Below are 17,260 nucleotides of genomic sequence, written 5' to 3'. Positions count from 1 at the left end.
AAGTTTGCCAGAATGCATTGTGTAATTTTTCCACTCATAAAAGGAAAAAATCATAGACAGACACACATATGAAATTTGTCAGTAGCCACTAACAACTATTTTTCAATTTGGCCTTTTCCTTTCAAGACGTGACGACATGCCTCTGCCATCGTTGTCATCGTCTTTCAGCAAGAAATGTTTTTTTTTTGTCTTTTTTTCAAGTTCAATTTATAATGTGTTCAGTATTATGATGGAACATTTTTCTGACATCACGATGACAAAAATGCGGTTCCCTCGCCAAAGCAGCCGAAACTTATTAAAGGAAATGACTGAAAATGTGTTGCTTCTGTGCACAGAAATGAACATAATGCATGTACTGAATTTATCACACCTTACACTCACTCTTATTTTTCATTCTTAAAGGAGCTACAAGGACATTTCAACATTGTTGATTCTAGTGGCCCCTGTGGACAAGAGAGGTATGAGTACCACCGCCTCCTGTCATTAACATCCTGAACTTCCCGATCTTTTAACATACCTTTTATCTTTTTTAAGCAGAGATGTTTGCAGAATGTATAGCGATGAGGTAATGTAACCTGTTGTGGCTATGTAAGATCTAAGTACAATCTGTATCAGTGCCGTACCATCAGACTACAGAGCAACTTCTTTCCTCAAGCTGTGAGACTCCTCCATTCAGTTTCAGCACTTCGCCACATGAAAGCGTTTTCATTTTATGACTTATCCAACCTGCATAAGTTGGAATCTGACCAGGTGATTTGCATTAAGAATACCTAAACAGTACAATCCAATCTTCTTCCTGACAGTTTTGTTTGCTTATGAAGGTCATATGGAAACATCATTATTACATTAAAGCTGTTTCATAAGCAGTTAAAAACTCCTTATAGTGCATTTTAAACGTCTTAAATATTGTTTCACCATGTTCAATCGCACAACTCTTTGCATCTTATGCAATGGTATGTGCGCTTTAACAGTCAGGCCAGAGGCAGAAAGAATGTGTACATTTCCTGGTCCATTTCACACATATGTTACGCACATATGTTTACAGTACTCCGCCACACTCTCTCTCCAAGAGGCCCCGGCCCCCTGCTTGGGGAGTGCCGGACGAGAGGGAAGGAGATAGTGAGCGAATAAGAGGAGTCTGATCGGAAGCCAGTGTTGGCACCGCTTCCCTGCCCCAGCCGGACCTCAAGCGTGTGGGCCCTTGGCGGGTGGATAGACAGGCGGTTCTGGGACTTGGAGGAGGAAGAGTGGCCAGCTGGAGTGGTAACAGAGTGGTATTGTGAGCTGACTGACCGACTGACTGACGCCTCAGCGGAGCAGAGACGCAGGCTGCCGGGGTGGCCTCTTTCTGGGCCCCACAGGGCCCCTCTGTGCTGACGCACTGCTGGAAGTGGGTCAGACAGACACAAGAGCTCAGTGGAGAGTGATCGGAGAGTGTACACTCAGCAGAGATCCCAAGACAAAGAGGCATCTAAACAGAGAAGCTTGTGTACAGTGAGCTGGAAGAGACGGACAGAAGGTTGACGTAGTGCTGTGAAAGCTTCGGTGGAGAGATGATCGTCGGATCTCAGATTCTGCCTGATCACAGAGCAAGATTCATCTGTTTAATGCGAACCATAACCTAAAATGGGAAATGACATCTGCCTGATGCATCTTTATGTCGATTTATTAGTGGAAATCCATCAGTGTGCCCAAGATTCAGCCTCTGTTTCTGTCATTCATCCCTGAAAAAAGCCAATGATGTAACAGCTACTGTGTTTCCCTGCTGCCACATACAGAGTAATGATTATCACCAAGAGGAGTTGGACAGCTTATGACAACATGAAAAGGCCTCTTTGAAAAAAAATGTTCAAAGCAAGAGGCTGTAGCTTCTCTTGCCAGAGGGAGGCAGTGTTCTCATTCAATGCACATTAACATTCTTCACAGCATCCATTTTGCCTCCAATTCTTTGCAGCTCTTAAGCTGCAAAATGATCGCCAGCCACAGAAGCAGAGAGCAGCTAGTTATCTTGTTATTGATGTGGGCACTTTGAACAGAAAAGGGCTGCCACACTCTGGCAGACGACAGGCCGGAGCACAACAAGACAATAAAATAGAGATCTGAGAAGTCAGAGGAATGTGAAGAATGGGAGAGTAAAAACCTCCCTGAGGACGGACAGAGGCGGTGTCACACTTAAACCTGAAACATGCTTGGAAATACAATAAAGTTATGTTTATGAGTTTGTTCAGGGCATCGTGGCCACACGCAGCTGAGGAGCGATGCACTGGTAGAGCGAGGCGCTCAAACCTAAAGTCAAATATGTCAAACCCCACCTTCACTTGGCATTTATGATCGCTGTGAAAACAGAGAATGAATGGCTTTTGTGTTCGACTGTGGCTTTGAGTCTCGTCCAAACATTTCTCAAAGTGCACAGCAAAACAGATTTTATACCTTGAACAGTTTAAGGAAAGTTCCACTTTTAGCAACGTGTGTATGTTTGTGGAGGATAAACCGGCTGTGAGGTTATGATTTACATGTGTCCTGGCGCCCTGTCAGAGCATCATCTGGTTACCCGTTGTGTTTGTTTAGAAACTGAACATGCTTTGTGTTTTTCCTCCCACACGCAGCCGCCGCAGCAGGGAATCCAGTGAGCTGAAATGGATCGGAGTTTAAAGATAAAAAAAAAAAAAAAAAAAAAACTTCTGGGAGAATGAATGAATTGCACAGAGGAGACGTGCAATATGGACACGAGACAGACCACACCGTCACATGCTTGATCTTGGTAAATACTTTATATGCAATTGTTTCTTGATCTTTGCAAACACTGTATAGAAAACACTTAAGGTAACATTTGTCAAACATTTAAAGCGCGTCTGAGCTTTCAGACAGACATGACACAGTAATCTACAGCTTTTAAACACTCGCCCCCCCGCTCTGGTCTGTCCATACACACCTGTCACTACACTTCCCCGCCACATACAACCCCTTCCAGACACACACACAGACACAGAAACACACACACTCACACAGCCACCGCTATCAGGCTCTCCACTTATTATTCACAGTAGGCTTTATAACACTGTTTCTGTATTGTATGATGGTTCTCAACAATTTTTTTATTATTTAAAATAGCTATCAACATTTATGCTGTAATATTTGGAAAGTGATACATTTGTATTTACATAAGCTTATTGAGCAAGATTCAAATACAATGTATGTGTACATATGTATAATTGTATGTAGGTGTGTATATTTGAGTGAGTGTATGAGTGTGTGTGCATGTGTGTGTGTGTGTGGACCAGAGCCACCCGATCGTTCTGTCTGAATTTCCACTGATAGCGTTGAGTCTGTTCAATACAGTCCAGTTAGAAAAGGAGTAAGGTGGCGCGGAGCTCTGATGAGTTTCTGCTCCGCGGCCTCAGCCGCTCTGAGAGGTGATGCAGAGCAGAGTGAAGCTGGTCACCGACCGTCTCTTACAGCTGTCTGTGATAGCACGAGGAAGTTATGGGAGACTGAAGTGACTGGAGATGGTGCGAGGTGCTCACAGCACGTTGGACTCATCATACATTCAAGCAGAGGCCAGGAGGTGTCAGTCGTTATCTTGGACGGCTGCGTTTAAGGGTCCTACAACCTCAGTGACTGGCACATTCAGACTCTCACACTTTTCATTTCATTACGAGATAAAAGTAAGAAAACGTGGCAAATGGTCACAGTACCATGTCTGATTTTTTTTTTCTTTTTAAATGCCTCCTTTAGCATCAAAAACGGATGCTTCCGGGGCGATGAGAAGTCTTCACTTCCAGCTAATCGTACAACACCCCATCTTTTAATCTTCTTCTCTTTTCTCGTTCACACACAGAGATGCAAGCACTCACGTGTACATTCATATACACAAAGTACAGAAGTAAGCAATTACACCTACACACACGGAGAAAAAACAAGGTCGGCACACACGCACATGGCCACACATACACGCTGGGACCTGGGTAAGAGACCAAACTAATGTGAGAGGAAAGTGAGGCACATAATCTGACAGGCCAAATCCGGCCTGAATTTTGGTATACTCAAAACAGAAGTCAGATGCGGATGATTAAGGTGTCGCAGACAGGCCCAGGCTTTCAGCCCAGTGAGAACTTCTAAACTGTAACGTCTATATAGCACCTATATTCTACCAGGTGCCTTCCATACTCTGAATCTTTAGGTACCTATTAGGCGGAGACAGCGGTAGAGGCTCTGGCTCCGTCGTCCACATGAGCAACAGCGATGCCGGCGAATAATTTGGGGGTTTGGACTAAGGTACCGTAGTGATGATATGAATAGTGCTTAAAGGCTTAGCTTTTCTTTCACATCCTCATTTGCTATTACCGAGGTCGAAGGCATTGAAACAGAGATCCACATAATTAAACATTTAAAGAATTTATGTGCTCCAACAGTCTCATAAACTGGGTTGGGACCCTAAATAGGTCACAGGCCTATTTCTGCCGGGTCCCTACATGGCAAGAGTAGCAATAGGTTGTCATGAGCTGGGGTCAGAAGAACAGGGAGGAAAGTTTGTTGTTTCCGAACTGAGAAAAAAGCTTAAGAACCACAAACAGTGTCTCTGCTGGGCGCAGGAGTGACAGTGGTTGAAAACAGAAATGTCGTGTCAATCTCTTGAGGGCGTTTACAGAGGTGCTTGAATGGCCCCTGTGGGTCTTTGAGAGCCATTTATTCAAAGTGGCAGCACTTTGCTATCCCTGTATGTAAATGTATTTTATAACTCCTTTTTCATCTACCTTCCCTTTAAGCTACTTCATTATCCAGGGTCAGTTGATTTTGTTTCCTAATTGATAACAGAAAGTGATAGTAGGGGAGAATGAGAGAGAGAAGGTTATCTATCCATCCTTCCAGTCGCCCCTCGCATTGTTAGGATGGGGACAAGGAGTCTGGGCGAGTTTCAGTTCAACCGTCGTCCGGGGTCGAGTCTTCGGGGGTGGATGAGTCCTCAGCAAAGTCGTCCGACGAGCCGCTCTTGTGAATGCGGCCATCGCTGCGCATGCTGTGGAAAGTCTTGCGGAAAGCCTCCATCATGGAGTGCGCCAGCTTCTTGGCCTCAAGCTTGCTCTCGCACTCCACAGCGTGGCAGTCCATCTGGAAGGACAGGTCGTCGTTGATCTCCCGGTAGATCCAGGCAAATACGTTGGGCGTAATGTTGTGGTCGGCTGTGCAGTAGGCGATCCGCGCCACCTGATAGGTGTCCATGGTTACAGAGGCCTCGCCGTGCTCGTCCAGGTGGTGAAGACGCACCTGGAAGGGTCGAATTTCCAGCAGAGAGTTGCCTGCGGGGATGGTGCCCTGCTGTTGGGCGATGGCACGACGCTCCACCAGACCCACCACCGCCGACTCTGTGCAGCCAGACAGGAACTGGGTCCCAGAGATGGTCACCTTACCAAGGTAGGCCACCTGCAGGAAATGAGAAGAAGAGACACTATTAGACTTGTCTTTTCTAAGCAAGGTATAACTAAAGTAAATATGCAGTCGGCTACATATACACCACTATGCTTTCTACTGCAGTGTTTCACAGAATTCACACAATCAGCTGCAGAGGGAAAAACAGAGACCCTGCCTCAAACCCTAAAATGTATTAATTAATTCCAGTAAAGGAATGTTTTGAGAAGGGATTTGAAAGATGTTACAGATGTAGCTTGTCTAATCTGAATGAGCAGTGTGTTCCGAACTCCAGGGGACACCTGTTGGAATAACCCACAGAGCCCATTCATCTAACGAGTTGCACCGACATGTAGGGGGTCTGCAAATCAGTGAGATATCTGGGCACAAGGCCATTTAATGCCTTTGAAGTCAGCAATAAAATATTAAGATCAATGCAGAACTTTACAGGGAGTCAGTGTAATTTGGTTAGGACTGGGGTAAAGTGCATTTATCTCTTGGTAGCGAACGTAATTCAAGCAGAAGCGTTCTGTACCAAGTGGACCTGGTGGAGGGAGCACAGACTGATACCACCATAAAGTGCATCATGGTTGTCCAGGTCAGAAAAAAATAAAAACTTAATGTGAAGGGACAGGACGTGTAGGACACAAAAATGACCAAATTTGAGAGAAAGGCAAAATAACTAGTCATATTCGTTCACTCATACGTCCAGGGAACAAAGAGCTGCTTCAAAATCAACACCAAGATTTCAAGGAGTCTGCTTGGTCCAACTAACTACTAAATCGGTCTTTTCAAAAACATAAAATGTAATAAGCGACAACATTTCTGGCAGTTTTCAAATATGAAACCATTACTGTACTGGGGACTAATCAATGTGGAACAGATTGAAAAAGTAATGTTTCACTGCGAGCATGTTCAGTGTAGATCTGTAGGTTAATTAACCTCAAAAACCGGGGTGCTTTCAGGCTCTCTCGAGTGGTGATGAGAGGCTTTTCTAATTTTCTGTGGTTACAGTGCTGACATGCTGAAGGCTGTGCGTGTGCTACTTCCCAAAGAGGAGAAATAACGCTGCGTTGAGCTGTGGCTGCAGCAAGGACCATAGAATACCATAGTAATGACACCGCATACCAGGAGAGCGATAGACTGAGGAGATGGAGAAGGATAACAGGAGAGGGAGAGGGAGAATTAAGCTGGAGTTTTCTATGGGAATGTGGCCAATTCGAGAGCGGTCCAGGAATAATGGCTGACTTGTGCGCTTTCTCTACATGGTGTTCTTTATAGCTTTATAAAAATACACAGAGGAGGAGCCTGCTATGAGTCGAACCCTCAAAGAGTTTTCACTCCTGTCTGTGTTTATACTGGGGCAGGGGAATACTACTCCCTCTCAAGAGTTCATTACAGCTGGCTTACATGCAGAACACACTTGACACATGGCTGCAGATAACATGAGTGCAATGATAAGTGTGAATACCAAAAGGAAAGATATGTATCGTATAACACTCTGGAGCATTTATTTAAGATGTGGCCTGTATTCGCGGCCCAATGTCATTCCCTTCAGAAATGTAAATCTTTTTAGTTCTTGCTTTGTATTATCTGACAACAGCAGATCAACAGATACAGCAGTCAGACAGACATGGTGTGGAGGACCCGAACAATGACAAAAAAGCAGGAGTCCCGCTTTTATTCACTGCGTTGATCTGACTGCTTCTCTTCTTTCACAAGTTTTGTTTAGTCTGCAACCATCAAGTCCACTTGCCCTCATTCTCCGCCATGATTTTGACTGAATGGGATCTTTCAGAGTAAGCGCGGAGGACAGTCAGCCAGTCACTCAGTCCTTGAGTCAACCGACCTCTCGGTTAGACAGCCAACAGCATTTGCTGTGAAGCCACGAAGAAATGCAAAAACACCAACGGCTCTGCTGTATTTTTCTGTAAAATCATGCACTGTCTGTGATACCAAAGCCTGGACTCCCCAACAATTTAGCTCATACATGAAGGATTACAAGAATTGAAAGATGCTAATTCTAAAAAAGGAGGAAATGAAAGTGATGGCGCTACAGCAGAAGGGGAGATAAAGAGGAAGCTAGTGAGAAGCAACAGGGAACAAACAGACATGTATCCTTGGGAAACAATGAGGCATTTATCTTCCCTGACTGTAAGTGACCCCTTTCAGATAATATCCAAAAATACGCTGGCTCACTTTCTTTGCAAATGTGAGATGAGAAGATTGATATTCATGTTGTAGCATAAGACTGAGAGCAGCAAGAAATAGCTAGCCCGACTGTTAGGATTGGGCGACGCCAACCGTTTTGGCATATCACGATGTTTACAGCGAAACAGTGCGATTGACGATGATAGCTAACACCAAACAACACCGAGAGAAACATAAACAGCAGCCCAGAGAAAACAAACACCACTGCCAACGATGAAACCTAACGTCCCGGGTTCACCAAACTAGGCAGGAAAATAGTAAATGGGGCACTAAGAGGTAACTTTAGCAGTTACGATCCTCTATGGATGATGGTACCATCCATCAACTCAACCACACTGGCTGTCCACACATTTAAACACCTGTCTCCTAGCTCACCTGTTAATGCACTGAATTTTATTTGTTAAATCCGTACTCAAACTGAATTGAAACAATGACTAACTGTGGTTTCAGGGGTAGTTAGATATATTATAACTTCACTACCAGAAAGGTGGATTAGTTCCCAAAATTGCGGCGCGACATGACACTGATTCTCAGTTTCCTATAGGCAGCAGTAAAAGATCCAGGCAGTGAAAGCAGCTGCCTCCTCATGCCTGGTTTTCATTAGTGGTGACCGCGGGGTGGGACATACGGCCTTTCGCACCCGATCCATCATCCAGCTGAGTACCACAGGTCTGCAGGAGCAGCCTGGAGGCGGGGCGGTTTGCTAGTTGACCACACTGACACCCTCTCGCAGCCAAAAGGCGGTCAGTCACTCAGCCAGCCAACACATCCAAAGACTGCGCCAAGATACATCAACCATCCACAGTGTGCTGTTTGTATGTCAAACAGCCATAAAGAGTCATTGTGGACTTCTTTTCTCTGTCTTTCCTGTTTTGATATCCGGTTACTTGTTTAAACTACGAACGATTCTACTGATTTCTTGCCTCCTTGATGAAGGAAGGCCGACTGCTGAGCCAGGTTCACTTCACTTACAGGGACTGGGAGGAGGCCAAAACCCAAAAAAGGCAATTAATGTTGTCTCACAATCTACATGTGTCTTCTCCAGTGCAATCTGGTTAATGTGCCTGGTTTAATAATGTTCACCACTTGGGATGAAGGGCCACCAAAGAGGGGCTCGGTGAAGAGTTGCAGCTGCTTGATATTCAGCCTGAAAGAACCATTCAGACTGATGTTGTCTCCTTTTTACCAAGGGAATGATTTGATTATTCTCTAACTAATCATTACTGACTGGTATATCCGCTACAGTGAGTTAGTATTAAAATGTACAATAATCACAGCTTCCTGTGATCATAGGATGTGTGAAAATGAGGAGACTAGTATGAATAGTAGGGCAGTCCAGAAAGAGGGGACAAAGAAGGAAGATGGTCAGAACAGAGGCAGCTTCATATCTGCATCCAAAAACTACAGCAGAAAACACCCAGTTAATGTTAACTTTCTCTCCGAATATTCACTTTTAAAGACAAGTTTGATGACAACATAAACTTGTACACAACAGGTAAAGTTGCTTGTGTGTGTGTGAGTGTAGCGGGTGGAGAGAAAGATAAGTGACAAGTGTGTGAGGTGAGGAGGTCACCAGCCTGAGCAAACATTACATTGACGTTACATTGCTCGAGCAGAAAGATGAGAGACGATAGAAAATGCTTTTTTTTTTAAAAACTGCTCATAATGTTCATAAAAAACTAAAACAGCAAAACTGAATCATCAGTTAATATAGCATGTGTACGAGAAAAGCTGAATGTTTAAGCATTTATTTTATGGACACTGACTTTTCTTTATATCATTCGGTATAAGTCATTCATGAACAGGTCAACATATTACCATCATCATCAAATTTGTATATGACTGCTCATTTGTACATTCTCACACACAAAAAAAAGGAATTAATGTGGTGTTTTAGCTGCAAAATATTCAAGCAGCCAAGCTCAGTGCAAATCCAACCAAGGATCAACTATCTGGCTGTGGGGCAGAAAACATCATCACCGCAGGCAGAAATACGACTGCTAAAATAATGGACGTACACTAGATAATTTGCTCTCTGGAGCCAACAAGACACTCAAATTTGAGGCAGCAGTCTAGAGAGACAAAAAAAAAACTAGACAGGTGCCACTGAAATACATTTATAACCACCGATATGGTGCCTACAAGTTACCACTCATGAGGGATGAGATCTGCTGAGCCTACACTTTCTCAGTAAACTTGTCCTCAACATAACTAACAACATCAGCCAGTCAGACCGCGTACAGGTACAGTTGACATAAATACATGAGTTCTTGTTTACATCATAAGAAATGACGATAATCTCTGGACTGAGCTCAGAAAATAACAGTGATCCACTGAGCAGCTCTGCCCATCGTAGGCTAACTTAGACCTTATTCACAGGATGGCCTTTTTTGCCTCCAACTTCACGCTCAGGGTGGGAAACTTGAATTTGCTGGGATAATGTTATGCTGCTGTGTTCCAGGTTGCAGCTCATACAAACAATGACAAATTGTTGCCATTTTACAGCTACGCAATCTATCGGCAACTGAAAAGATAATGAGCGGTGAAGATTTGGTGGTGAACCCACCACATTTCAAGGTAAAACACATTTGCTTGCTCGTCAGCTGGTGTTAGCGTTCAAGATGTTCCTATCTTTCACTACACCCTGTGTGTTTCACCAGATTTAGACAAATGTATTCAAGATGTGTGAATTAATTTAAACCTTTCCTAATCGTGTTGCATCAAAACTGTGTCGTATCAAACAGCGACATTAGCTAGAGTTAGCTAGGTTGAATGCTAATTTCAGCCAAACCTGTTGATTAACAAGTATGGTCCAGTGTCCCTCTAAATTTGTCTTCACAGTTATTAATCACTCAGGAAGTGGTGAAATGATAATTTGTCAGACTGCCTCCATTTATATGACTTGTACCCTTGAACACAGCAGTATGACATTTGAATTTAGCACCTGAGTGTGACGACGGTAATGGCCGCCGTCTTTGCAGTTGTTTGATGCAAGAAAGTGTACAACAACACAAAAAGATTTGGACTATTTTCCGCTGGATCTAATCCCTTTAATTAATTCTACTTTTGTAGGCTGTGAAGCAACATTTGGTATCAGTATGTGCTTGATCACATCAAATACTTGCTGATTATGTGAAGTGGTTTTATTTTGAGTTTGCAGGCATCAGACACCAAAAAAATCAACTCCACTCAGGCTGAGCCACGAACTTGAAAAATAAAAAAGGCACATAATCTGGCAGATAATAACAGGAATATTGGCCAGCAGAAATAACACATAATCAGACAACTGTTTTTTTTTTCTGATACTTCCTTCCAACAATTACTTCTACTTTCTTGAAAATACGGTGGAGACTTGAAACCTAGCCCTCTGATAGAATAATACTGAAAATAAAAGACACCATTTCATCACCAGCTGGGCAGTGCATCGCCCAAATCTTGTTTTGGTTCGTCGGGAAACTTTACGGAAAGTCATACTTTTGCAGGCTGAAAGAAGCCAGGGAGGGATGCAGATAATCGCACCAGATTGAAAGCACAAATTTTTTATCTAACATCTGACACCAGCTGAGTTAAACAGCAGGCCTCGAAGCAGCAGCACGGGCGGCTCTGTGCACCATCTGTGCGCCTGGAAGCGAGCGAACACAGAGGAGGACCTGAGACACTTTCGTGGGTGACTTTTAACAGCTACAGAGTGCGTTTCTCAGAGTGTCTCTGTGAACGTGTGAGAACGTCAGGACGGTTTCCAAAGGTACAAATCATGGGCTGTGATTGGAACAATGGAGAGACGCACTTCAGTTGAACCGATCATAAATTCTGCAGCAAGGGGGAGGCATGATTCAGGCTGGACTCTGTGAGCTGCTACCACGATCTCCAAGCAAAACCACGGGGGCCTGCGTGAGTCAGTGTTTGTGCACCGAGCCACTCCAGCTCGAGCGTTCTACACATCAAGCTCTGGATAAAATTGATACATCAATCCATCCGTCGTCCCAGACCAGAACACATCTGCTGTCCTCCGCTCTGGCAGCCTGCTCACCAGTCGTCTCAGTGCTGGCAAGTCAGGCGGGCGGCTTAAATCATTCCAGAGTCCTCTCCTTTGTTTCAACTTTCCATGTGTTTCTCCTCCACTCTGAAACTCCGTTGTCTCTCCTTCCCTCCACTCTCTCCTCTCTCTTTCCTTCTCCCATCATCTGTTCCCCCCCCCCATCCGGTCTCTCCTCTATCCTCACATCCCCTCTTCTGTTCTGGACGGCCCTCTGCAGCTAACTCTTGCCAGCTCTATACCATCAGACTGAATATATTGATTCCATATGAAGCGATACGGAGACAGAAATAAAGATTGGTTATGGGAACAAAGGCCTCGGGGGCCGCAAGGAAGGAATGCTACAAAGAGAAATGGAGCAAACATGGACAGAAACACAGACGGATTGGCTGAGGGAAGGAGCTGAAATTCAAGCCATCCGCTGGATTTGTGCTGCAGACAAGAAACAACATGTGTACAGTATGGATACCTGAGAGAAGGAGAAAAACAAAGAAATGGAGTGTGAGTTTGTTTGTGAGTGTGACACAGAGAGTGGGGGAGTACGGCTAAACATTTGCATGTGTGGTGAGACACGTGGCCACCATTACTGACTCTTGGCTTACGGAAGAAAATTGTCCTATTCTGTTCTCTCTCTTTCTCCTACAAGGAGAAGCTCCTGGCGGACCCGCAGCGCGCAGGTCACGCGACCGACAGCGACAGCTGAACTCGTTGGTAGCTCTGTTAAATCGCCTACTCATGCTATAAAAGTGCAAATAAAAATTCACATTTTAGGAAATTAGGTTTTGCAGAGAGTTAGACAAGAAAAGCGCTACACTCAGATGCCTTTAATGCCAGTAAGTGTTAGGCTACCACCAGCAGCTGGCAAGCTTAGCTTAACACACAGGCCCTGTTCAGACACGGTACTAACCTCCATCCTGTGTGATCTGATCACAAGAGGGCAGCTCAGCAGTGAATTCCCACAAGATGCACTAAGGGTGAATTTGAGATCCTATCACTCGGACCATATTCAGAGGTTGACCTGGAAGCATATGGCCAAAGGACTACCCTCACTGATGCCCTCTGTAGGTACACGCCTGCAACAACAGCTGTCTGATGCCGTACTTGGCATCTCTTTCCTGCCAAAGTTAGCAGCAAACGTTTCCGCCATGAGAAGTGACTGCAGTATATCACCAGACTCCTTTAAAAATCGCACATTTCTAAGAGTTGAGGAGAAACTTAACAATCTTTTTCAAAACAACTGCAGCAAGTCTCTGATCTTTCTTCTTGATCTCAAGTAAATTTGGCATTAAATTCAACACATTAAGTGGTTTTTTCCCTTGTGGGTGCATTGCTGTTGTCGCCTATCAGCTAAATTACATCACATGAGGAGACTCCCTTAAAAATTGCCCAATTTTGTGAGTTGGTGCCACTTGAGTAACTTTATACACTCTGTGAAACATTTTCCATGACAAAATTATTATTATTTGAGCCTTCTAGTAAAGTGGACAAATGTTTTATATAAAGTTGTTTCTTTTTTTGTCAGTTTCTCCCAGAGTGTTGGCTACTACTGATGGTCCCCTGGTCACAAACAACAATGCATTTTATTCACTGCAAACGGAGAGAGAGCTGAGAATTGAGACCTGATCACAAGTGGTCGCTCGAGACACAAGAGGAGATGCATGTTAAGGTGTGAATGGTAAACAGGGGGTAACAGCTAGCATAGCTCAGTCCAAAAGTATCCAAATCTGCAAAATCCACAAGTAGATATCGGTATATTTTAAAGGACCACAAGCCCAAAAGGTTGTGAGTCACTGCCCCCCCCTCCCACCCCCAAGTCTGGCACTTGACTTATCAGGGGGGTCTGTACAAATACGTGCAGCACAGCTTAAGTTCTGTTTGTGTTTCTGCACTACAAAAGACTGGTGCATGCATGCCAGCACAGTCACTCTGCCATCACTGTCATGCCAACAGGAATTATTTCTGTTTTTAAGGATAAATGAGGCAAACAGATTTTAACATTTAACATGTTTTTGATGAGTCACTGGATGCAAACCCAACAATGCCTGAAAAACCACAATTATGGAATGAACAGGGATAAACAGACTGAAATGAAGGAGAGGAGAGACGGTGACTGAAAGTTATTGCTGTAAACAGATGGAGGAAAAAGCAGACAGAAAGAAAGAAGTGAACGCAAACACGGACGGACGAAAGTGAGCAATACGCAGAGGGAGACAGGAAAAACATCCGCAGCCCAGCGAGTGAGCTGGTGGGAAGAGAGACAGGAACATCCTGGTCCCCTCACACACAACACACACTGTCTGTGTGTCTGTCTGTGTCCATAAGAGTCTGTATTAGTGTGTAAGCACACAGGCATGCGTGTGTGTATGAGAGGTGTAGATCTGCAGGGCAGCTGCTGCCGCTGGAGCCACAGCTGGTTCGGTCATCAGCAGAGAAACGCAACAGAGGGGATGAGAAAGGAAAAGAGGAGGAGGTTTGGGAAAAGGAGGAGGAAGAGACACTTAGTGGAATCAATGAGGAGATACCTGTCCCTACGGAGAGGTTTTGGGAACATGGAGAAAGAGGACGAAAGGGGTCTGAGATGACAGGAAGAGGGGCTGCGAGCAGAACAAGGCAGCAGTTGTTGAGGAAAGCAGCTTGGTCCTGTTAGATCAGGTCTGGGAACAGACTGTGCAGTGAAGGTACAAACAGGCAGCAACACTTCTGGAACCGGCCCTCACACCATCAGGCACTTTCCCAGAAACTGGTCCAAGGACAGAGTGGTGGTGCAGACACAACACACTGTCTATGTCTCAATATGTGCCTGTTTTCTATTCCGCCTCCCCCCCCCCATGGGCAGGTTTTGTTCAAACTAGTAAAAGTTTGTTTTTCCAAATGGCAGGAGATGAGATGTCCGTGTGGAAATACGACTGTTTTGTTCATGACTCAGTGGCTGGCTATTCGGAAACTTATCAGGTTTGTATCTGGCAGTGGTGATCTTCTGTCGGATGCCAAAAGTAAGAAAAATATCTGGTATTATCAGTGTCTTAAGACATGCTTGTAACTTCCAAAAAGTCGAGCTATCAGGAAAGAAAGAAAAGATGGGTTCACAAGAGGTTAATAACTAACAGTGACGGTGATCTACGGCCAGTTTATGTCGATGGCCAAGAACTCTTCACAGTTTAGTCTATTCGTTCAATTATAAAGCCTGAGACAAACAATATGTTTCACTTTCTGCTGAGAGTTAGATGTTTGTTTGTTAATTCTGAAGGTACCACCAGTAGCCAGTCGCTTAGCTAAGCATAAAAAACTGGAAACAGGAGGAAAGCTATCTTGGTTTTGTTCAAAGATAACAAAATCAACTAATAGCACCTCCGTAGTTCAGTAATCTTGTTAATCTTGTTGGGTCGATTCAAAAACATAGGTGTAGAAATGACAATTCTCCATGTTACTGGTGGTTTACCGCTGTGTTTCCACTGCCTGGTAAGACTCAGCTTGAACTGACTGCAGCTGGACTCTTAGCTGATGACATCACTTTTTTGGATTTGTACATAGTGGTGTTAAATGTGGTCCACAACAAGGACTATAACAATATCAATAAATACATTATTCTACAAATCATTCTCACCCAAGAGGATGGCAGAGTCCACACCACAACTATAAAGACAACGACAGCGGGGAACGATATGGCAGGCATCACTTTCAGAGCGATGAACGATTTGACCGAGACAGCCACAATCCATCCAAATATACAGCGCCATTAGTGATCACCTTTTTTTCACCAAGAGTACTAATTATGTTGGTTTCCAGTCATAGCTGACCTCTTTTACCAGGATAACTGATGTTGAATTAAAAGTGTAACTAACATTTGTCTTGAAAAGACGACAACTAGAGTGCTGCATTCTCCAAAGACCTCATCTTTGAAGAATTTTCGTAAAACCATATCCCTCTAGGGATTTTCCTTTCAATATACAGCAGTAGCAAGATATCAATATTCATTTTGCTAAGCCGCCGACACAGCTGGAACGCTCCGTGTGTGCTCAGCGCTGCAGTTCACAGAACTTAATCGTTCATCAGTGTGTCTGCTCGCTGATCATCATCATTACAGTTACTGTTATAGTGATTGTTCTTGGTGTGGACAGCCCAGAAAAGAGAAGTGAGTGGGTTAGGGGTGGGCTTAATATATTTTTCAGGTACGCGAGTAGGAAAAGTTTTCAAGCAGACAGAACTTACTAGTTTATTCTACATCTGAAAAGTGTCCCTCTTAAGTATGCATAGTATCGAGGTCAGAATTTCATGGTTTTGTATCCAAAATATGTGTTGTATATTCATCAACCAGTATGTAGTTACTGGATTTTTGTACTTCCTCCCAGTACAAAAATGATGCAGCAAGTTCTAGCTAATACACAACTGTCCCGCTGTCAGAGATGGAGGTTATCCTGGTGTCGTCCCTCAGTCGGCCCCTGCGTCTGGATCCCCCAACATGACTGGGAATGCGCTGCTTGGGAATGCGGCATTCCTGAGGAGGTTGTTAACATTCCTCTAAACTTATTGAATCAGCACAGTGCAGCTGGCTCCGCTTGCCACGGCATGCAAAGATGGATGAGGGTTTATTTTAAAAAAAAAAAAAAAAAAAAGAAGAATAAGAAGCGCTGTGTGTATTTGCTTGTTTGTGTTGCACGGTGAGAAGACGATGCTGCGCGCATGTGTGTGTGTGCCAGTACAAAACAGAGTCTGAGTGTTTGAATGTAAGTGAAGACAGGAGCACCTCAGTGTATATGAAAGACGCTTTCACATTGCCTGCCCTTTACATACAGCCTGCCATAGGGTGAGATTCTCAGTAGCCCAACGACGGCAGTAAAATGTGTTTAAGCTGAGCCGCTCATTAACTTTCCACTCGAGTGACACTGGTGCCAGTTACGTTTTCAATCCCCGGCCACAAAATATGGTCTCACCCACACAAATCTGCAATGCAAATGAAAAAGGGGCATTAACAAGCCTTATTTTCTTTACAAACACATGGTATTAGTCCAGGCACACAAAATACTGTATCTACTGTACATGAGGGCCACACCGGGTCACTGGGATACGACTGCAGTGCACTTAGTCCAGATTTCTGCACAGTGAAAGTTTTGAGCATTACTATAAAGATGTTCTGAGTAGGCACAGCACACACTGTCACAGAGCCATCATATGCTTAGACTGAAGTTGTGCCACCACTGGCTATCCAGAAAGTACTGTCTGTTATATGGGAACAGCCTGGGTCAATCAGTTGATCTGAGGGAAGTCTGGAGAAACAGCGCCACCAGAGACGGCACGGGCGGCCTTTAAACACCACAACAAACACACTTTTCAACACTTTAAATTTCACAAACATAACCAACTTAAAACAGTGTACTTTCCAAATTCTGTCAATTTTGCATTCTCCAAATATGGTGACAGCCAAGGTTGTCACGATACCATAACTGAAGATACAATACTACCTAAACTAGGATGACATTCATCAGAATGCACACCTCCACCAAAGCAGCCTCCTTTATCTGCATCAAACTGATACCAGCCACTTAAATACACCTCATTTTTTTTTAAATCAAGAGATCAACATTCTTGGATCAATCCCTTTATCCAGGT

At 44.1% G+C, this 17,260-nt stretch overlaps 1 protein-coding gene across 1 annotated transcript in view; it reads right to left on the bottom strand.

Annotated features, from left to right (window-relative positions):
* Positions 1-2,752: 2,752 nt before the first annotated feature.
* Positions 2,753-17,260, bottom strand: part of pid1 (phosphotyrosine interaction domain containing 1) — a 34,180-nt gene continuing 19,672 nt past the window's right edge. The window contains exon 3 of the mRNA XM_037085417.1: positions 2,753-5,421. Within this exon, the coding sequence (XP_036941312.1) occupies positions 4,921-5,421 (501 nt within the window). The 3' untranslated portion in view covers positions 2,753-4,920. The remainder of the gene's footprint in view (positions 5,422-17,260) is intronic.

The sequence above is a fragment of the Acanthopagrus latus genome, chromosome 2, assembly GCF_904848185.1.
Source record: "Acanthopagrus latus isolate v.2019 chromosome 2, fAcaLat1.1, whole genome shotgun sequence".
NCBI classification, from domain to species: Eukaryota; Metazoa; Chordata; class Actinopteri; order Spariformes; family Sparidae; genus Acanthopagrus; species Acanthopagrus latus.
This window is presented reverse-complemented; position numbering and strand designations above follow the sequence as displayed.